Source organism: Macrosteles quadrilineatus, unplaced genomic scaffold, assembly GCF_028750875.1.
Source record: "Macrosteles quadrilineatus isolate MER2022 unplaced genomic scaffold, UCM_ALF_1.0 Scaffold_7__1_contigs__length_78375512, whole genome shotgun sequence".
NCBI classification, from domain to species: Eukaryota; Metazoa; Arthropoda; class Insecta; order Hemiptera; family Cicadellidae; genus Macrosteles; species Macrosteles quadrilineatus.
In genome coordinates, this window is record NW_026542600.1 from 77,637,602 (window position 1) to 77,661,795 (window position 24,194).

The following is a 24,194-nucleotide window of genomic DNA, read 5'->3' on the forward strand; positions in this document are numbered from 1 at the left end:
ATAAATAAATTATTAATTCAACAATTTGTCTCTGTATTATAAAGCTATCACTGCAACCACAATTTTCCAAAATAAACTTTGTTAGTGTCAGTGATTAAATTAAAAAAATTACAATAAAAATTAGATTTATTTTAATCAGTATTAAAGAATATAAGAAGATTTACAGCTTTTTACAAGCTGGCAGGATGGCATTCAGCCTCACCTCATTGGAAAATAAAAAAAAAACAGTTCAGTCAAATCACAGTTTTTTGCAGTGGCAAAATAAATTGGTACCTAATACAGTAAAACCCCATTTTACTGGAACCCGTTAAACTGAAACCCGGGTCAACCGAAACCGTAATTTATTAAATCAATTGCAAAATCAGGGTTGGTACTAAATTTAGAAAATAAAATTCCCTTACTTTTCCAGGTTTTCCAGACTGATATTATACTTTTTCCAGGTATACCGTAAGTCGATATCAACCAATCAAAATCAAGAAATATAAAAAAAAAATCTAAATATTTATCTTATTCAATCACTCCATAATACAAAACTTGCTTTAAAACTATAACCACGTGTCCAAAAAGTCTCGGGTCAGTTGAACATTTTTTAAATATTTAAAGTAGAGCTACAAAACTTTGCACAAAGTTACTTGACATAAAAATCTATTTTATCACATATTCAGTGATCTGCTACTTCCTCAGGGGAATGGCCCGCTAGGAATCAGAAGAAAATCTTAAACGTAAGCATAGGTTGATATGCATATCAAATAAGGTCTTTATTAGTAGAGTACAGAACCTCAAACCCAACCTCAAACGAATAACCGAGTCAAAAATGACAGCCATTCAAAGATTTCTAGAATCTGCCATTTTGAATCTTTAAAGTGTTGCTATTTTTTACCCAGATGCTATTTTGAGCTCAAATTTGCAGCATTGTATTCTACAAATAAAGACCTTTAATTTGATGTGCATATTGACCTATGCTTACGTTTGTTATTTTCTTCTGACTTCTAGCGGCCTCTGAGGAGGTATCGTATAATAGCATTGCAAATTTAATGAATCTTTGAACAGCTGTCATTTTTGACTCGGTTGTCCGTTTGAGTTCTTGTTTGTGGCATTGTATTTTAATAACAAAGACCTTTAATTTGATGTGAATATCAACCTATGCTTACATTTAAGATTTTCTACTGACTCCTAGCAGGCCGTCCCCCTGAGGAAGTAGCGGATCACTCAATATGAGATAAAACAGATTTTTACCAGTAACTTTGTGCAAAGTTTTAAAGGTCTATTTTAAATAACTTATTTCAAAAATATTTAACCGACCCAGGAGTTTTTGGACACCCTGTATACATATCGATTCCTTCCCCGTACCGATAGCTAACTATTGATATAAAAATGTGCATCAGTGCTTATTTCGTTCCTTTTACCATAATTCATCACCCTGATAAAAACATTTTTAGAGCAAAATGTAGCATATTTGCAAAAAGGTAGTTTTTCAGAAGAAATTCCAGAACTTTGTCATAATTCCCTGACTTTTCCAGGTTTTCCCTGACCGTACCAACCCTGAAACTAAGATGAGCAATGGATATTGTCGCCCATGGCAGCCACTGGCCTTCTACGAATGTCCAACTCTACGACTGACCAACCTTTCCCCACTTGCCTATTTCACATGACTGTGACCAGTATTACATTCGTATCACTGCACTGTAAACGTTTGCAACTGCTCGTTTATGTCTTGTGATTGAAGTGAGTTAAATGTAAAACTGTTTCTGCTTTTAACGTGCATAGCACTTTTGTAAAAAACATGACGGGCAGAAACAGTCAACAGTTCTTAAGGTACCAATTAGTTTTGTACAAGTTAAAGTAAAATTAAATTGATTGAACAGAAAAAATGGGTTATACAAAACAGTCCGCACCCTTTATTTCGGTAAAACGGGATTTTACTGTACTGGTATGGATCAATCAAAATTAATTGACCTAAACATGTTAGCAGATTATAACATCACAATATACAGTGCAATTTGGTTATTACGACCTTGGCCATAATGTCAACACGGATATAAATATAACGCCATCCAAGCCTAAGTCCAGCCAAACTTAAAAGTGTAAGCATTGGTAAAACCTTTGATTTATCGTCAAAAGATTTTAAATCCTCAACTAGATAAGTTTTTTTATATAACGTCAACTAGATCCCACTCTAAGTAACAAAGTAACCTTGTACAAATGGCTGAATTGTGCGATGTTCGCAATTTAGTGGAGCACAGACGTATTTTCACACACTCTTATTTTTAGATACGGCCTTGAGCTATCGTCGTTGCATTCACCCTCCCTATTCTGACATTGTTCCGGGGCATCTACCCTCCCCGTCCCTACAAGGTTGTTGTCCTGTCCATCAACCCACCTCTAGACTACATTGTCCTGAATCCATCTTGGCAGGTGGTTCAGGAACCTTGTCTTTAGGTCAGTGTCGCCAAGACTAGTTTTGTGTCAACAAATAAAACTCTGTGTACGAGCCTATCAAAAGATTTTGTTCTCAGTATTGAACAGTGCCGACATTCTCTTAAACTAATTAATAAGTATTCGGTAACCATGGCAATTGTTAAACATAAGGTTTTGCCAAAAAAAGAAAGTGTGTGTTATAAGAGTGTGTGAAGACGGACGCATGATAGCAGATGTGTGTCTGGAGTTTGGATTGGCCAATTCCACTTTTGGATCAAAAGGACAAAATTGTGAAAGCATTTGAAGAACATGGGGTGAACGTCAAAAGACTCAAAGGATGTGATTGCAGTGATATTGATGCAGCTCTTTTAATATGGTTCTAACATCCCCTTGTCTGGTCCACTTTTGAAGGAAAATGCTTTGGAAAAGATGGGACTGGACTTTTCTACAAATTGATCCCAGACAAAACCTTCCAATTTAAAAATGTGTCAGCAGAAAATTATCAAAAATTTTCATTTTGTTTGTGCATATGTGACGGGGTTAGAAAAAAGGAACCTTCTAGTTATCAGAAAAAGTGCATGGCCTACATACATGTTTTAAAAATGTAAAATAAGCTGCCTGTAACTTACACAGCCAACAAGAAAGCATGAATGGCCTCTGCCATATTCAGAATAAGAATTGAGGAAGTGGGACAGAGAGCTGTCATAAAACAAAAGGAAAATACTTCTCCTTATTGACAATAATGTGCAGCGCCACCAAAATTGGAGTTGGCCAAGATTGAGCTTGTGTTTTTTCCGGCCAACTGCACAAGCATAATGGACTAAAGCGTTATACAAAGCTTTAAGTGTCACTAACGAAAGTAGCGTAAAAAAATAATAATCTGCATGCACACTGCACAACAAGTGAACATAACTGGATTCCATCCAGTTTGATGTCAAGGACAGACAATCTCCAAATGCTTCAGGAAAGCAGGAATTTCAGCTGCTGTTCCTGATGACGAATATGAAGATGGTTCACCTCTATCAGAAAGGAGTAAAGAAATTTTATACTAACCAACTTGATTTTGGGCGGGATCTTGTTGGGTGGGCATCAGTCGAAGACCATGTTGAAACTTTCCAAATGCTTGACACAGAAATTGTTAATGAGGTACACAATTTACAAACAGAAGAAAACACAGAAGAAGATGAAGATGAAGGCGTCTGTCTGACTACGTAAGAGGCATTCTAAGCGGCTGAGAAAGTTTGTTGTTTCTTCCGCACAGGGATGCTTCTGCTACCACACAGCAGGCAGCATTTCCACAAAATGATGGAGAAAAACTACTTTTCTGAGAGGAATGTACAGAAGAAAATTACAGATTTCTACCAGCAGTTGGATTTCATTTGTAAGCTCTTTTTTTACTGATCGATCATTCAATATTATTTTTACTGATAATTCAATATTATGGTTTTTTTATTTTTCAAAATTTTTATTTTTAAATTTCATTATTCATTTTATTTTATGTAGGCTAAGCTAACTGTAAGTACTGTAAAGTGTTTCTTGCTAGAAAACCATAATGTCGGCTAAAACTTAAATTTCGACATTTTAGTAAGTTTTGTACATAAAATATTAACAGCCCAACTCTGTAATTTATAAATTCAGTTGTATTTATACCAATAATGCAATTAAAGTATGTTTTTTTATAAAAAACCAGATATTATTATGTCTTGTACGTTATTGGATAATAAGCTTAATGACCCTTTTTATCATGTCACTCTGATATAGCGTCAAAAATTGTGTGGTACCTTAAATGGTCATGGCCTTGCCATATAAGTTATTTGCATCCTGAGACAAACACTGAGTCATGGCCTTGCCATATAAGTAATTAGCATCCAGAGACAAACACTGAGTCATGACCTTGTCATATAAGTAATTAGCATCCAGAGACAAACACTGAGTCATGACCTTGCCATATAAGTAATTAGCATCCAGAGACAAACACTGAGTCATGACCTTGCCATATAAGTAATTAGCATCCAGAGACAAACACTGAGTCATGACCTTGCCATATAAGTTACTTGCATCCAGAGACAAACACTGAGTCATGACCTTGCCATATAAGTAATTCGCATCCAGAGACAAACACTGAGTCATGGCCTTGCCATATAAGTTATTAGGATCCAGAGACAAACACTGAGTCATGGTCTTGCCATATAAGTTATTAGGATCCAGAGACAAACACTGAGTCATGGCCTTGCCATATAAGTTATTAGGATCCAGAGACAAACACTGAGTCATGGCCTTGCCATATAAGTTATTAGGATCCAGAGACAAACACTGAGTCATGGCCTTGCCAAATAAGTTATTTGCATCCCGAGTCAAACACTGAGACATGAACTTGCCATATAAGTTATTTGCATCCAGAGACAAACACTGAGACATGGCCTTGCCAAATAAGTTATTTGCATCCCGAGTCAAACACTGAGACATGAACTTGCCATATAAGTTATTTGCATCCAGAGACAAACACTGAGACATGGTCTTGTCATATAAGTTATTAGCATCCAAAGACAAACACTGAGACATGGCCTTGTCATATAAGTTATTAGTCGCAAAAAGTCAGCTAAAAGGAAGGTATAAGGTACAAGCTCGAAGAAAGAGAAGCCTAGCCTAGACATAAATGAGGAAGTAGAAAATCTGTCACTATATAATATTGGCTCATGCTCAAGTACAGTAACTCTGATTACAAGGTAAAGCTAGCTATAGAGAATGTGCCTGTAGTTATGGAAATTGATACTGGTTCGGCACTGTCAGTGTGTCCTCAGAAAATATTTGAAAAATATTTTTCTCACGTTCCATTGAAATTTGTGGATATTAAGCTGCTAACCTATTCTGGCAATGAAGTCATAGTAACTGGTCAAGCTCAAGTCAATGTTGACTACAAGGACCATTATTATTGTTTGCCTATGATAATTGTTAAAATAAATCATACTAACCAACCAATGCTCTTATGAAGGAACTGGATTAAGCACATTTTAGATTGGAAATCAATTTTCTCATGTAATTTTGCTAGCGCAACTGCTACTGGTGGTCATGAACCCAAGCCTAATGAGGCAGCCAAAGATGGGGTTACACCTAACCTAACCTAAAAGGTTTCTATAGAACCTATGTAGGTTAAGGCATTAAAACAAAAATATGTCTGTTTTTAGAGGTGGTCCAGGGGAGATCAAAGATGTTGAGGCTAGGATAGTATTTTAAGACTATCCTAGACTCTTTAAGTTTTGTAAATATAGACCTTTTCCGTATGCTTTGCGGACTTCTGTTGAACAAGAGATTGAACGTATGATATCCGAAGGTTTTGTATGGGCCTTCAATGGAAACCCAAACAAAATTGACCCTACTTAAGCCTAATTCGTTGTCATTGATTGATAAAAAGAAGGAACAGCAATGTTTAGCTGCAAACAGCATCAGAGGTTCCTCTGACATTTTGGCAAAGGAGATAAGGTGTGTTTGAAGACGGTCAGAGGGGAGCATGTGTCCTGGATTCCGGGAAGAGTGATGGAGCAAAGAAGCCCTGCGACTTATGTTGTAAGTGTGTTAGGCAAGGTCCAGTTCTGTCATGCGGACCATCTGCGTTCCAGTCTTCTGGGAGATGAAGAGGAGACTTTGGCGGATAGGCGAACTCCACAGCCATCACCAGTCAAGGCATCACCTCCGGAAAGGCCTATTTCACCAGTGCAGATACCTAGCCCTCAGCCAGCGGCGATAATGCCCTCACATCAGAGGCGAAGCCTGCCAAAAGCATCTAGCCCTCTACCAAGACTCGAAGAAAGACATGCAGTGCAGCCAGGCCCGCCACTTCTTAGACGGTCTCAATGAACCGTTTGTAGGCCGAGGAGGCTTGATCTTTAAGTAAACAGTCAACTGTGTTTAACTGAAGAAGTAATTTTTATTTGAGTTATTTGAAGAAAATGTTATGTTAAATGATATTAACTATGAACTTTGAAATTGGTTTTAAGGATTTTTGGTATTAGGCTTAGGCCTATTAAAGGAAGAGTTTGATTTTAAGTTGGGGCGAGTGTAGTATATTATATTAATTAAAGTAGCAAGAGGAATTTAAGTTTATGAATTGGATACACTGACCACTGATGACAACAGCTGAAGTCACAGCCGGACGTCGGAGGCAAGCAGTCTAGTAAATGAGTAACAGGTTAGTGGACGTATACTACATAGAGCGTAGTTGTAATACTTGTAATAGTTGTATACAAGTTGTAGTTGTAATACTTGTGTAGTTGCAAGTATGCTTCGTAATGAGAATGTCTTCTGTGCCAGTCTCGACAGCCAAACAACAATCCAGAAGAGGGTACTGGCTGACTTCCGCCGCTCATCGTAGTTACCATCCACAATCACTCCTAATTTCTTTGTTTTAATCCAATATATATATTTTGTACCTATCTTGTTATCTTTGTTATTGTTAATAATGCATATATTTATTGTCATTATTGAACATTTATATATTTATTTATACTTCTTGTTTGTTGTTCATGTTCATTGGTTTATTTATTGATTTGATTTGAAAATTTTTATTTAATATGCTTTGTACCTGATGTAACTGAGCTATTTTTTGTTAATACTACAGTCAAGCCCGTTGTTCTCATATCTTGTTATAGCTCAGATTGTATTTATTTGTATTGTATGTAATCTTAAAAAAATATTATATTTGTATGTAGGCCTAATGTTTAAGTTAGAATAAGTCATCATTGTATACCATTATAAATTGGTTCTTGGCTGTTGGAAGCAGGGTGTCTAGTTTATTTCCATTATAAAATTCAAGACTAATTCCAGACTTTTCAAGACTAATTCCAGATTTTTCAAGACTAGTTTTTTCCACAATTAGTGGGTGTTAATACCAAAATGTATCGATTCTCGATTCTTGATACCGATACAAATTTTTATAGCTTAACCAAATTTTCTAAATAATACTACACCAACTCTTTGTCTTTGTCATAAAGTAGTATTATGATTACCCACTGGGATTAAAAACATTGCCTCATTCTCTAAATTTAAACTATCTTTAAAAAATTTCCTTTTGGAAAGGGCATTTTACTCGTTAGAGGAATATCTGGAAAATGAGTATATTTGAAAGATATTGCTTCTCCCATAGGTTTGTAGCTTATTATATGCTTTATTTCTTTTGTAAGCTATTTTATTTTAAAATGTAGTATAGTATTAGTATTAGACTTTGTGACAAATCACCTGTCAAGAGAATTGATGTAATGTGATGATGTTTAATAAATAAAAAATAAATAAATAAATGATAATTTGGTGTTTTCAAGTAAAGAAATAATGCAGCAATAACAAATTCTAACTAGCAAATTTGGTTTTTTTTATCATGAAATCTTCCGCGTACCGTACGATTAGACATCATCATTGACTGCAGCGGTTACAGAAACGTGATCGTCGTCGTCCGCGATCACGGGAAAATCATGAACATTTCCCGCGGCCGTGTTTACATCATCGTCGTCTCCCGCAGTCACAGAAACTTCATCGTCGCCTCCCACGGTCACGGAACTTCATTGTCGCCTCCCGCGGTCACGGAAACTTCATCGTCGCCTCCCGCGGTCACGGAAACTTCATCGTCATCTCCCGCGGTCACGGAAACGTAATCTTCGTGGTCCGCGATCGGGACAAACTTATGAATATTTCCCGCGGCCGAGCAGATATCATCGTAAACTCCCGCGGTCAAGGAAACGTCATCGTCATCTACCGCGGTCACGAAAACGTCATTGTCATCTCCGGCGGTCACGGAAACGTCATCGTCATCTCCCGCAGTCACGGAATTCTTATCGTCATCTCCCGCGGTCATGGAAACGTCATCATCGTCGTCCGTGATCGCGGCAAAATCATTAACATTACCCGCTGGTGTTTAGACATCACCGTCGTCTCCCGCGGTCACGGAAACGTTGTCGTCGTCGTCCGCGATCACGGCAAAATCATGAACATTTCCCGTGGCCGTGTAGGCCCGCGGTCACGGAAACGTCATCGTCATCGTCATCTCCCACGGTCACGGAAACGTCATCGTCGACGTCCGCGATCGCTACAAAATCATAAACATTTCCCGCGGCCGAGCAGATATGATCGTCTCCCGCAGTCACGGAAACTTCATCGTCATCTCCCGCAGGTCATGAAAACGTCATTGTCGCCTCTCGTGGTCACGGAAACGTTTTCGTCGTCTCCCGCGGTCACGATAACGTTATCGTCGTCCCCAGCGGTCACGGAAAGGTCATCGTCGTCTCCCGTGGTTTCGGAAACGTCATCGTCGTCGTCCGGGATCGCGGCAAAATCATGAACATATCCCGCGGCCGTGTAGACATCATCGTCGTCTACCGCGGTCACGGAAACTTCATTGTCATCTCCCGCGGTCACGGAAACGTCATCTTTGTCGTCCGCGATCGCGACAAAATCATGAACATATCCCACGGCCGAGCAGATATCATCGTCGTCTCCCACGGTCACGGAAACGTCATCGTCATCTCCCGCAGTCACGGAAAGGTCATCGTCGTCTGCCGTGGTTTCGGAAACGTCATCGTCGTCGTCCACTATCGCGGCAAAATCGTGAACATTCCTGGAGGCCGTGAGGACAATCATCATTGGCTTTCGCGGTAACGTAAACGGAAGACGACGATCGCGGCAAAATCATAAAAATTCCCGACTTTGAAATCAAATTTAAGACTAAATCCCGACTTTTCAAGACCATTTTGAAATTCAATACTAATTCCCGACTTTCCCGATTTTCCCGACTACTAGACACCCTGTGGAAGGTAAAATAAAATAAATAAAAAAAATAAAAATAAAGATTCAGAATTTAATCATGTTTTAAAAGTGCTCTAAGAAATGGAAATGGATAGAATTGGAAGAACTTTGTACTTACTGGCAAATCAAAACTAATATTCTTGCATTACCTTACTTAGGGCCAATATTTCAACACACTGATGATTAGTCATATAAAATTTCTTAATAATTACTTGCAAATGGAAAAGCCCTAAAGTTAATAATACGCAAATGGAAAAGCCCTACAGTTAATAATACTTATAATGAAACTTTCAATAATATAAATACATTCCAAAAAAATGTTGATGACACTCTGCATCCTGTACTTGCTTCAGATAAAAGGAGCTTTAAATTTAGCTTTGTTGATGAGAGCGACATTGATAAAATTATTAAAAGTCAAAAAAATTCCTATAGTGCTGGCTACGATGGTATTCCTGTGGTTCTTTTTAAAAAAGCTAAATCAGTCCTACTTAAACCAATAACTCATCTCATTAACTCATCTTTGATATCAGGAATTTTCCCTAACAAACCCAAAATAACAAAATTAAAACCGCTATTCAAAAAAGGAAACAGACAAACAGTATCAAACTATAGACCGATTGCTTTGCTGCCTTCAATTTCAAAAATCTATGAAAAGGTTGTTTATAACCAACTGGTATGCTTCTTTGAAAATAATGGTACATTTGATGACTGCCAACATGGATTCCGAAGTGGCAGATCTGTCATAACAGCTGCCACAGCTTTCATTGAATCCATCGTTGATAGCTTAGAGAGTAAATCTAAAGTGGTAGGGTTGTTCATAGACCTCAGTAAAGCTTTTGATTCAATTTCTCATGAGTTGTTGCTTTCAAAGCTCAGTAGTAGTGGACTAAATAGTACTTCATTGAACTGGTTCAAGTCATATCTTTTTGATAGAAAACAATACGTAGAACTGAGTCACTGTAATAACAAAAATTATAAAATTTCTTACAATTCTCATACTCGGGAAGTAAAATATGGGGTGCCCCAAGGATCGATCCTAGGCCCTCTTTTATTAATCTTTTATTTGAGAAATTTTCCTCAACTCAGTGATTTTAGCAAGCTTTGCCTATATGCTGATGATGCAAAATTAAAAATAGCCGCAGGAACCTATGCTGAACTTGAAGCCAAGGCCAATTCTGATATATTATTACTTAACAGTTTTTTTAATTCAAATAATTTGCGTTTGAACACAGATAAAACTATTTTTATGTGTTTCCAAGCAGGAAAAACTAAACCGCAAAATCTGCCAAAAATTGTAGTTAATAACAACATAATTCAAAATAAAGACCACATCAAATTCTTGGGATTAGAAATTGATGAAAATTTGAAGTGGAATCATCATATTGATCAGTTACTTTCTAAAATTTCATCTGGCCTTTATGCGCTAACAAGATTAAAACCCCTATGTGAAAAGGAAACTTTAAAAATTATATATTTTTCGTACATACATTCAATCATATCATTTGGAGTTTCACTTTATGGTGCAGCAAAAAAGAAAAAATTAAAATCAATTCTAAAAAAGCAAAAGAACGCTATTAGAATTTTGTGCAATTTAAAACGCAGAACTTCAGTCAAAGAATATTTTAAAACTGAGAATATTATGACTGTTTATGGAATGTATGTCTATGAAACAGTATTATCAGTAAAAGTAAACCTTTCTTTTTTCTTCCTGTTTTTTCTTTAATGCATTCTGAGCTCCTTGAACTGCTTGGTTGTTGAATGTTGTAACCATCTGAAAAATAAATACAAGTAGTAATCAAACTATGCAGATAACTACAGAAAACTAGGGATAGACCGGTCTCGAAATCTAGGGAAATTTAAAATCTCATTCTACAAGACGAGATTTGATTTTGACCAAGATTTTTCGAGACGAGAAAAAAAAAACAACGCCTTTAGAAAGTATCTGCAATACCCGCAATACAGGGGCGTGTTTCCTTTGCGAAGGCAATCTAGTTTTTTAAATCTCATCTCAGAGCAAAGCCAATCGTAAATTTCTTGATAACGCGCATACATGCATCCATCCGTACTCATTGGGATAATATGATGCTAAGATAGTGGCAATGGCCTTGCCCCAACTGGCACCAATGCAAAACGTCTTTTACTTACTAGTCAGTATATCTGTTGATTCCTGATTTTCCATAAAAATCCATACACATCTAGAATAAGGTATTCAGCAAAAAACTTACTAGTCTCTTAGAAGGTGGTATTGGTAAAGCTGGTTTTCTATCGAGAGCTGTTGGTATGTACACAGTCTTTGTGATGTTTGCACCAGAAATAAGAACCTACAAAAAGGATATTTATAAGGGGGGTTCAAAACTTATAAATCTACAGCATGACTGAGTAAAATTAAACCCATGCAAAGCAGTATAAACCTCATGTGATTTTTTAAAATGTCTACATTTAATTTGGAACACTGTACATAACATTTATTTCTATATTGTTTTCAAACATTTAAAATTCTTCTTAGATGCAAAACTAAACTATTCCTTCAGTCTACAGAATGACCATCATTGTATTGTTAATGAAGGGTCAATCTGAATTGTAAAGACAGGTATCTGAGATAAGCAGTATGGGGCCTAAACTAAGAGGTATTATAGGACAGTTTGTTGGTGGGACAACGGACTGGAAACTTTGAGAAAAGGTCTGTAGACTGTACAGACAATTGGGGTGCGTAATCGAAAGCACTTGCTGAATATAACAAGGTAATCACAAGCTAAGAGATTCATGAAGATAATTCTATCAAAACTCTGAGTCTTAGCTTGAAAACCCTTGTACATGTGTAGTATCATCAGTGAGTATGATATAATACACTCACACATATAATTCCTGATGATATGTTGCTTACTTAGCACTTACTTGCCAGGATCTTTTAAGCTCCAATACAATATCATGATGGAAACATGGAAAAATGAGCTTTGCATACATGCGACTGAGGACGTCTGGTTTGGTGTGAGTGTTTCTTATGCATTACTTATGTAAAGGTTAGATCCAGCTTAGTACTGATAGCACCTATCCTGTACTTCAACAGAAGGGTGTGGTCCTAACATAGTGTTGTTAATCAGGTTGATTATAACAGCGACAAGGGAACTTCTAGTTTTGTTCTCAATACATTGCCTCTAAGCATCATATGGAGTACCAAAAGCTCAAGACCTATTTAGGCCTACCTCTTCTAAAAAAATGAAGAATGTACAGAACCTTTTTTTTAGGTATTTACTCGTACAATAAAATTAACCTACTAACTAAGTAGGAAAATTTTATGAATTCGTGTTTCACATTGATTGAGGATTGAAAACGCTTTGGCCAGTAAGAAAATAATATGTTGGTTTTTATATATTAATGGAGCTTTTTAACAACACTAGTACTGGTTTGTCAGTAGAAAAATGATCTGGTAGTGATAGCTGGTATAAAATAAGTCGAGGGAAGGTTGGAGAGCAATATACTTGGCAGCATAAACAGTTCTGTGTATTACTGTTACAAAGGTCGAAGATTCGCCAAGATGGACTTCTGACCCAACTAAAAATACAGGGTGTGAATTACTCATGAATATGCAGATGGTAATGTGACATTAATTTGGGACAAACCCATGGGAAAATCCCTGGAACTTACAAGGGCGTTGTCTGCTGTGGAGAAACAGCGTTACATAAATCCAAGAAAGGGTTTAACAGTGTATCTTCCCACATTTATCACAATTAAGTTCACAGGAAACACAAATTTAGATGTTATCAGAATAACAACCCTCATAAAAATCAAGCTCAGGTTAAGATGGATCCAAGTACCTATGAGTAAGGTTGGATGACAAGCTCAATTGGGATTGGCGTCTGCAAAATGACGAAACACACTACAGATGATGAAATACACCAATGTTGAGAAACTAACGTCAACGTAGTGTAGTGGCCCAAGGTTCAACAAGCCTACAGAAGGCATAATGGTTGAAATGTTTGGGAACCACAACTGCATGTGCTGAAGTGGCACTAAAACTCTATGGACATATTTGTCAAGGGAGGAAGCTGCTGTTAGAAAAATTCATTCACTGGTCATTTATTTAATGATTACAGAATTTTGGACACTGAAGATTTTCAGCACAGCTTGGTAGTTTATTGTACACCACACTTAGTAGCCTGGTTCACAATTCTTTTTTAATACTGATTTTTTTTACGTTGTGGTTGTGTTCCTATTTGCAACATTCAGCTATGTCGTTTGTAAACAATTTTTTCCAGAAGAGTTGTGCGATAATCTAGAATCTAGATAGTAACTATAAAAATCCGATTTTTTATACTAAAAATAACATAAAAATTGTATTTTTGTTATTATAATCATGCTCAACGTGATGTATCATATCAAATGCAACAAATGCTTCTTTAAGTGAAGACATGATAAGTCATGTCAACAATCAATGCAATAACTAGACTAGAACTGCAATACCCAACTCCAAAAAACATTCAGTTAGTAAAATGGAAAATAAAGGAAAACCTTTTCCATTTCATTGGTTGGCTCCATATTGGTAACTGGTGGTGCATTCACGTTCATTTGGGCTCCTAAGCGTTCTTTGGCAGAAGGTCTAGCCAGCGGGGAAATGTTCTCCTGCTTATTCTGTAAATTAATTTTAAGATAGATTTTTTTAACTTGTTCAGGGGATATTTAAAAAGGAAGAAATCACACTGTGATAAAAACATTATAAAAGAATCAGTTGCTACTTCAAAGTAAATGTATATTTTAGACATCCAGCAAATACTTCAGGGTCCCCACTCAAACCTGAAGAAGAAATTCACGGTCTAGTGACAGTGAACATTGCAGCACATCGTACTACACCTCAAGAGACAAACGGAGCTGTATGGAGATACTGCAACGACGTTTGATAGTCTTATTCTTATATGTATTTAGTAGTCTTAGTTAGCTCAGAATAAAACTAACGTGTCACTAGACACCATTTATCATCACCACCCTAGACAATGGGTTTGGTGGGGACCTATAATTTTGTCTTGACTCTGTGGGGTTCACACTACTTAAAAAAACAAGTAGAGGATCACCCTTCTTACCTTCAAGGTTACACATAGGAACCTGAAAAGGTTAGACAGACCTATCCTAGGGCCCACAGAGTATAGGTAGAAGTATCTTAGGTTGCCAGAGAAAAAAAATCCACTCTCGGTGACAAATCAGAATGTAAAAATAGACCTGCAGAACCTATGGCAGTCACAGGATGAACTGCAACCACGATTGCATGAGGCAGAAAAAGAAGAAATAAAACCCATGCTTGTTGGTCAGCAAGTTACAAAAAAGCAAAAAGAGCTGAGACTCTCAACTTTAAAATGCCAGCATCACTGTATTTAACAAGGGTATTCATGGATAATCCGCCCCTGGTTTGTACTGATTAACAGGCAGAACAGACCAAAAATCAAAGTTTGCTTCTGCTGGGACGTCGTCTGCAGACCTCGCTGTTCATTATGTTTGAAGATGCCAGTTATGCCGCTAATAGGTCTCATCAGCTGATGTTTAAGAGATTTACATGCAATAAAAGATGTTTCCTTCAACCTCCATCCATGATCCTTCTTCCCAAAGTGTCAAACCAGTTATTCGATGTTGATAGGAGTTGGTATACTACAGATGTTGTTGTGGTGTAAGTCTTCCTTTAGCTGTCTAGGATAGGGGTACTATTACAACAAACGGAGTGACTCATCCCTTCTACAAACACCAGGTAAACCATGGTGAACTCTGGTTACAATATGGCCGAAATCTAACTACAAATTTAACCAGTTACAAACTACTTGAATATATCTGTTTACCAATTATTGATAAGTAATTTTATTGGATAATTAAGTCAGTTTATCCTATTAAAATTAGATACATTAAACTAGTGTGCCACATATGGCATATGGCTTTTTCTGTTTCATAATTGATCTACTTCTTTTTATTGACCCTCTTGACTTATCTTTTGTTGTACCTCAATGAAAATAATTGGTGACACAGTACAGAATGTAAAATAACTATCATTTCATGAAAACTTTAATAATAAAAAAATTACTAATGTCAGTTCACAAATTAACTTTACTCTACTGGACTGAAAAATCCTTTACTCGCCCAACCCTGAATATTTTGTGGGTTGGCAATAACATCTGTCCCTTAAAACAGGTTAATGGATAGACTTCACTGAAAATTTGACAAAAGTTGAGAGGAATGCTAATGAGTTGTACTTACATCTTTATCTGGATTGTACCAAAATACTTTAATGAATCTGTTGTTCAATACAGCTTCAGTGCTTTTGTAGGCAGCACTGGCCTCAGCATGACTAGTAAAGGTTATTAAAGCTGCTTCAGGATCTCCCTCAAATGATACCTGTAACCGTGCAATGTTCACCATTTAAAACCCACATATAGAACCAACAACAAAATAAATTTCAATCCTTAAAACACATAAAAGAATATCTGTGAATCTACATTGAATTTATAACAACCGTCCAAGTGTTCCTCTTTGTCATTGGTGTGTGCACCTACTTATGTCATGCAACCAACCCCGTCAGTGATGTTGCAGTAGCTGCTGGAGGGTGTAAGATGTACTGCACTGCACTAAGTTGAAATATGGTATTGAACCCGATCTCCATCCCCTTACAATGCACAGGTTTAAGTCAATTCCTTAAATATCCAAGTTAATTAATTTTTAGCAAAAATGAAAGTGCTCACAACAAAACAAGTCACTTATTTCCATCTATCAACTTTGGATGGATCAAAGTAGGATCATCACTTAGTTTACAAAGAAAACTATAATACAGTAGACTCCCTCTTATCCGGACTCCTCGGGACCGAGGCCAGTCCGGATAACGGGTTTCCTGGTTAAACCGACGTCCCCAAAAACTCGTTAAAACGGACTGTTTACTGAGATATTCATTCGACTAAAATTTAGGAGAGCATTGAATTTAGACACGTGATCACTGGTCTCAAATCTTTCCCATGAGAACAGTTGTTTCAGTACCGCTACTGCCCACTTCCTGCCGATCTAGTCCGGTTCAACCAATGTGCTGATAAAAATGGACGCAATGTTAATATCACGAATTCTAATAACACATCATGCATGCAGATTGTTTAATTTGTTTTTAAGACCACAACCCTTTTTTATGATCCTGTAATAATAGGTAATTTTCTTAATGATATTTTAATTTTCGTTAGGGATAAATAAACTGGCATAATTATCTTATTCTGGTTGATTTCATTAAATATACTTTAAAATTAAATTTTGTCAAAGCTATCAAAAGAAAATACCAAACATATATAAGGAAGATGGGTATAAATTAACAAATCCTCAATAGAAAAGACTGCAAAATCATCTGTGATACAAAATCAAAAGTAAGAGTGTGCAACAATCACCCCATGAACAGTTAATAATCAATGAACAATCTAGTTTGTGTTGTGTTGTGTTGTGTTGTGACAGGAAAAGTTTCATTTTTCAAACGTAGTAATGTTTTTTGCTTGTCAGACTTCTTTCGCAAATACGATTTGTACCGTCACCAAATCAAAAACATTGTAAGGATTTTCAAATAAAATTAATAAATATGGTTTGGTTACCTGAATGTTAACAATCTTTCCGAATTTGTAAAAGTGGTTGTGCAGGTGGGCAATATTGTTCAATCCTTTTGGGACTTTTTTCAGTTGCAGGGAACAATTCCCACCCCGTCCCCTTGGACCCAATCTTGAATAATCAAATCTTTGTTTGACTGGAACTGATTCCTGAAAAGAATAATGAAATGTTAATAGTTCAGTTTTTGTTTTTATATTGAAAATACCTTTCCAGGTTGGTGGGATAAAATTGTAATAAAAAACAGGCTAGGCCTACCCCTAGAGCCAGCCACACTCAAATTTCATCCCCAGGGAGCTCAGAAGGAGCCCATAGAATCCAGGGGTTTATACAAAATCTGGTCCATGGTTTTAAAGGTGTAAACCTAAGTTTTATCAAACAATTACGCAAATGAGCGTTTATCTGACTATGAAAACGGGATTTAATGGGAGGTTTACTGGGGTACAAATTGGTTTTTCTCCTTGTGATTGAGGGTCAAAATTCAACATAGAATTTCCCAATTTATCTAAACCATTTTTAGAGCTTAAAAAACATTAAGAAATGATTAGATACTTTGAAGTAAACACTAGGTAGTAAACACCTGTACAATTATTAGCCACGGTGAAAATAAAAAAAAAGTATTGTGAATTCAAAATGTTAAGTTATTCTTTTGGGGAATAAGTTAACTGTTGTAGTTTGCTTGTTTATGGATATAGATTTATCAAACTTGGCATATTTATTTATTTTATAGGCCTACCAAACTATTAACATTTTACCAAAAAAGACTTGTAACCTTCCCTGTAACAAAATACCTTAGTACTCAATTAACCTGAAGTTACTTAAAAAGGACTAAATATAACATGTTACATATAATATTTAAGTGAAAATCTAATCAGGCAAATGTAAATTTGCTTGGTCTGCAGGTTTGCTGCGGCGGGGTTATTTAAATTGATAAGTATTGAAAAAAAAACTGGCACAGACTGAAATAAGTAGGGGATAGAGTGTAAATTATTAATGTAATTATTCTATTAATCCATTTCAGAAACAATTACAGCAGAACCTTGATTCACTGGGGGTGGATCAACCGGTGGTCAATAGATACTGTACCTTCAAAATTTCAATACAAAACCTCACAGTCCAAGAAAAATACCAAGAAAATTTTATAAATTGTGTTTCTTTAGTCTAACAAGTTGGAACGCATTGTAGCCTATCAACTATTTCTGCCTATTATTTATATTCAGTTGGCTGTTTTTGAATTATCACAGTTTATTTGACAAAAATAATATGGAAGAAAACAAAGAATATTGATCTAAAGCTTCAATGTCAACTATCCACTGGCACTGACAATCCTCTGCTCCTTGCACTTTTGTCGGCTGTGCGCTTACTTTTTTACAAAATTTGTGATAGTGTAATAAATAAGTAGAGGTGTGAGAGCGGCTTGATTTTCGAGCCGAAACTGGCCTACAAGCTCAAGAAATCGAGCACAAAGTTGGTAAATCAAGCTCGAGCTGAAATTTTACAGTCACGATCGTAAAACGCTTCTACGAGGTTTATGCGATCGAAAAAAATCTGGCTTTTGCTGCAATTGCGGATGGCGTTGATAACGTTTCCGTGACCTGAGGATAATGTCTACTAACCATGGGAGATGTCCAGGATTTTGCCATGATCACAGAAGAAGCCATGATCATTTCAAGTCCGCGAGAGACGACAATTATATCTACAAACTGCAGATTACCAGATTTTTCTGCGATCGCCAGCAGAAGACTACCGCGGGAGACGACTGATGTCTACTAACCATGGCAGATGTCAAAGATTTTCCTGCTATTGTGAAAGACTATGATGACGTCTCCGTGACCGCGAAAGACGACGATGATATCTATTAACCACGGCAGATGTTAAAGATTTTCCTGCGATTGCGAAAGACTATGATGACGTTTCCGTGACCGCGAAAGACGACGATGATATCTACAAACCGCAGGAGATGTCCAGATTTTTCCGCGATTTCGGAAATATGATGACGTTTCTATGACCTGGGGAGACAACAATAATGTCCACAAACGGCAGGAAATGTCCAGGATTTTTCTGCGATCATGGAGGACTATGAGGGCATTTCTGTGACCACAGGAGACAACAATAATGTCTAAAAACCAAAGAAAATTTTCAGAATATTGAGGTGATGGCAGATGACGATGATAACGTTTCCGTGACCTCGTGAGACGATGACAATGATCACACAACTAAGGGAGATTATTCAAGATTTTACCGTGATATTGGAATACGATTATGTTTTTGTGAACTTTGATGATGATAATGAAAATGACCACGATATTAAGGAGTATAGTCAGCACAACATTGTGATGAATGCAAATACTAATAGCAGATTTATAATATATGATAGGTGCTAAATTTAATACTGCTTTTTACTGGTGACCAAATTTAACATGCTTTCAACTGGGTTTAAACTCATGCTAGTACATAAAAATTTAAGGTTGGCCTACTGGCATTTAATTTTTTATTTTTTTAAATTATCTATTCCTCCTGAAATAAATATTCTATTATTTTAATCCATTAAATATTTACCAATACATTCAAATAATAACCTTCCTTGTTCCTTGTTTCATCTTTTTTAAACAATTATATTATACTCCAAATTTTAACATTAAATTTTTTTTAATGTTTCTGGCTAGCCATGATTAACTTATTTGCAGTTACGTAAAGTCATGAAAGCTCGGCTAGGAAAAAAGCCTCCGTTTTAACGAGGGGACTGTTGAGGTCAAAGCCTACCGCATCATTGGAGAAGTCTGGAGGACATTGGCGTTTCATAGGGTTTGGGACTCCGTGGTAGTATCCTGCATTCTCTTCACCTACAGGAACACTAATGAGCTCTCTCTGATGGTGAGGAGGGAAGCCTAGAGCCAGAGGAGCTCTCATCATACCTCCCCTCTGAAGCAAGCTACGTCCCGCTGAAAACACAATCACATAGGGATCGTTATTCTCAACAATTAAGACCACGTTAAGTACTTGTAAGCTTATAGGAGGGTAATTTTTTAAACAAGGGTTGTTTTTGAGTATAGCGCCGTAAGTTTGTGTGCACGCCACAATAAGGTTCCTCGTAGCTTAATGGCATAATTTGTGAACAGAATGAATTTGGGTTAAGTGCAGAAATGAGTAAGGAGTGTTAAAATGGTTGTAAAATCCTTTTTCCTTTGTGGTCTTCTGTGAGAAGACTGGGTACCCACCAAAAACACAATTCCTTCTGAAATGAACATTTTCACAATGTAAGGAGTAAATGAGATACTAAATTAATATAATATTTAAAACAATCGTACTGTAGAGCCCCGCAAACTCGGCACTGGATAACCCAGCCCTGACCTCGCTCAGAAAACGAGCGATTTTTTGAGTCCGAGTTAAACATGGACACAAGCCAGCTCAAGTATAATCATTTGCAACTCGTACTAAGGATTTGTTGTACTATATCTAATGACTTAATACTGACTTGTAATATAAATTTAATTGAAAAGGTGGTAAAAAAGCTTAAAAATTGTATTGCTCTTATTTTTAACTCTAGTTCCCGATAACGCGGCATTTCACAAACTCGACACCCTCCCGCTCCACATTACGCCGAGTTTGCGGGACTCTACTGTATATTAATAGGTATGTTTAACAAAAATAAACATTTTTAATACAATAATTAATAATATTAAATATTTACCAAATCAAATATCAATAGGAAAATCGATGAGTCGGTAGCGCTACAGACTTTGGATTGCTATATAAATTTTTGAAGTGATTTTATAGGTTACGACTCTAGTGCTGTATCAGCTTAACTTTTGCTTTTCCGGATACAATCCATGCACAGGCCAGAGGCCTATAAACAGGCAAATGCAACTTTAAAAGAACTTGCCAACTTGATAAAATAATCTATACATATGCAAATGCATATATATTACAACCATACCTGAGGTTCGGAAAGGCTGCTTACTCCACATCCTTGAGTCCATACTTGGCGCGTCTGGATTGTATTCCACTACAGAAACAATGTTCTCTTAAGACCATTTTGTATTTTTTGTATTGAAAAATCAAACTCATAGAAGAGGATTTGGCAGGAACAGAAAAATGGACAGCAAAAGAGCAGAGAAAGAGACACAGAAAAGTTATGAATAGGGATATGAGTAAAATAGGGAAGAGAAGGGATAATACAGAGAGGTAAACAGATTGGTGATATTCTAAGAAAATACAACATCCAGAAGTCTGAAGGAAATTATGTGAAATGCGTAAGAAGAGAATTTTGCAAAGAAAATAATTCAATGATTCAGTTTTGAACCAAAACCACCTCAATGTTTCTATGAAAACCAAACATTTTTCCCATTCAAACAAGTATTCAAAAGGTCTAGCATACAAATAATAAACAAGTTAGTAATTGTATGTTTAGGTTAATTAAAAAACATTATTTTAAGCTTTGACATACATCTTATTTAAATATATTAATGACAGTAATTTTTAGAAGATTATAGCATGACCTGAGGTTGGTCATGATGATCATGTCATGAATTAGATCAGATTATCACTAGATCTTAATAAAAAAGTAATTTGAACCTATTATGTATTAATTTAAATTATAAGCTAACACAAATCTAGTTAAATTTTATTACCTAGGTTTATAGGGGGCCTGTGGTGCAAATTCATTCCTGGGGCCACCATGGGGGGCACAGGCGGTTCTAGTGTTGTGGGGGGAAGTCCCGGTGCTGAGAAGTTCAAAACTTGTCCTACATCTTCAAGGACAACTGGGTCCTTGCCATGGTCGTAGGGGCACATCTCCCCTCGCATGCAGAACCCCTTTTCTGTATAAAGTATCAATATTTATGTTTTAAATGTATATGTGATATCTGATTTTGATGTATTTTTTATTTATTTTGCATGTAAAATGACACTGTCGATTGCATGTATGTAATGCTGAAAGACAATAAATGATGATTCTGATTCTGATTAGGATTTTCATTGAATTATAGATAAATGTCTAAATTGATATTATTGGCTTGGTTATCTGTTAACGAGGGTAGTTTTTTAAGTAAAGGCCGTTTTTCTGTGTAGCTCTGTAGTTAGCGTAGACACCACAACGAAGCTCATCTGGCATCATTTATGAACAGAATGACACCATTTGTAGATTAGTACGCTTAGCTGTGTGTTTATACAATTTTTATAGTTATTAAATCTCCCGTAAGGCCGCAAAGTGTGAGATAAGATCAGTTATATGCCGTGTTTTTTAATTACAAGAGACATATCGGATGCCGACATTCAACGCCAGATGACTGAAGGTAATTAAGGTGATTAAGGAGTGTAAAAATGGCGGTGATAACCTTATTCCTTTGTGGTCTTCTGTGAGAAAACTGGGTACATAATTTAGAATATCTTTTGAACCGTAATTTTTACAGAAATGGAAGTCGTACCATTTTGTTCAGAATTTAAAGGGCTACGACATACTAAATTTTTATTTAAATCGTCCATTTTTGAGAAAATCAGATTTTTTTTAATTTAGGCTATGAATTTTTATGGGAAAATCAACATTAAAAATAAAAATTTCAAAAAAATGAAATAAAAGCCTGGAGATACTATGGATTAGAACCTACACACCAAATTTCATCGAAATCGGACCACAGGTGTAGTCCCTAGCCCTGTACACATCCACACACAGACATCACTTCGAAAACCACTTTTTCGGGTCCAGGGGGACCCAAAACTGATAGATCCACTCAAAACTCAAACTCGAAAATTTTGAAGAAAACAATACTTTCTCCATATACTATTATGGTATAGAAGTAAAAATTGTTACTTGATACTTAACTAGTAATACTTAATGGATGGGGTTTTAGACTTATAAATTAGATATTTTTCAAAAGTTGAACTATATACTAACTGATCTTTCCATGTTACCTATACAGAAGAGTTATTTTTAATAAGTTAGGCCTTATTAATATATTTATTTTATACTGATGTTTTATTAAGGTTTTTTAATCTAAGATTTTAAATATTTTTTTAAATTATTATTATTTTTGTATTTAACCAGTCTATCATACATCAGTAGGTATTTAAAAATCAGGTTAAAATGTGGAACGTGCATTTCCCGTTATGTATGAGAAGGGAAATCCCGTCTCGGTCTCGTCTCCAAATTTTATGAAAAATAAAAACACCCATTTCAATTTCATCCCATTATATTAAATGATCCCATGATTTGATATGAAATAATTTTTCACAATTTAAGTTCTATGAAACCGGTTTTCTAAGTATGATTTAATCCATGAAATTGATTGCTTGATAAATTAGTACACATCAAGCTATTTTAGCGAATTTCCCATATAGGGAATAAGCTATTACCGTAGTACTCATGGTAAGACCTGGACCCGGGACCGATTTACTTTTTCGTTTTGAGGTCCCTTGAGGCCAAAAACACCATCCGTTCAAATTCATATAAATATATATTTGTCCTTTTGCACGATAACTCTAGCAAAAATGATCCGATTTTGATGAAATTTGATACAAACGTGTAAACCTACATTTATTTGAACGGGTTTGCGAACCAGCATGATCGACTATGGGAACGGGGGTTTATGGGGGGTTTTATGGGGTAAAAATAGGTTTTTCCCATTTTTGACCCTAAAACACAAAATTTCAAAATTTCTTTGAAACCCATTTTGTAGAGCTTAAAAAACAAATAATTTAGTATTTTGAAGAGTTATTATGTGCCTAGTTACGTAAAAATAAAAATAAAATGTATATTTAAAATTACTATGTTATTCTTATGGAGAATAAGTCAACTGTTGTAGTTTGCTTGTTTATGAACATATTTTGATCAAATTTGGAAAATACATTCATTTTTTACTAAACTAGTCTTAAAATTTTATAACAAAAGCACTTTTTTACCCTCCCTGTTGCAGCAAACCTAAGCACTTGTTAAATTAATTGTATTTAAATAGGGAATAAATGTGATATTTTTAAGGAGACATGTTATTGTAAATCCAATCAGGCAAATGGAAATTCACTAAGTCTGCAGGTTTGCTGCGGCGGGGGTGTTTAAAGTATTATGTGGTTAACAATTCAGTCAGTGGTAGTGATAGAGGAAGGTTGTGTTTTCCTTGTCTCTGTGAGTTTTGTGTCCAGTTTTCCTTGTTTGCTGATTTGTCAAGTTAATGCAAGATGAGTTGTGATCATTGTAAGGAGGTTATTTTAGAGAAGTCTGAATTAATTGTTTGTTCAAACGATAATTGTAAGTTAGAGTATCATTACAGATGTGCTGGCTTTAGTCATGCAATGTTTAAAAAACTTACGAAAACACACAAGGCAGAATGGGTCTGTGGAAAATGTAAATCAGTTAAAAAAAGCGGACGAAGAACAGAGGAAAATGAGGAGGA

The 24,194-nt window shown here is 36.1% G+C and overlaps 1 protein-coding gene across 5 annotated transcripts in view; it reads right to left on the bottom strand.

Moving 5' to 3' along the window:
- Positions 1–24,194, bottom strand: part of LOC128997952 (RNA-binding protein 27-like) — an 86,277-nt gene that overhangs the window by 13,268 nt on the left and 48,815 nt on the right. For all 5 annotated transcript variants that reach the window (XM_054423808.1, XM_054423807.1, XM_054423810.1 and 2 more), the window contains 8 exons: positions 21,441–21,629; positions 20,747–20,815; positions 19,573–19,751; positions 16,800–16,961; positions 15,439–15,576; positions 13,717–13,836; positions 11,433–11,528; positions 10,901–10,978 (listed from right to left, as the gene is read on the bottom strand). In XM_054423808.1, the coding sequence (XP_054279783.1) occupies positions 10,901–10,978; positions 11,433–11,528; positions 13,717–13,836; positions 15,439–15,576; positions 16,800–16,961; positions 19,573–19,751; positions 20,747–20,815; positions 21,441–21,629 (1,031 nt within the window). The remainder of the gene's footprint in view (positions 1–10,900; positions 10,979–11,432; positions 11,529–13,716; positions 13,837–15,438; positions 15,577–16,799; positions 16,962–19,572; positions 19,752–20,746; positions 20,816–21,440; positions 21,630–24,194) is intronic.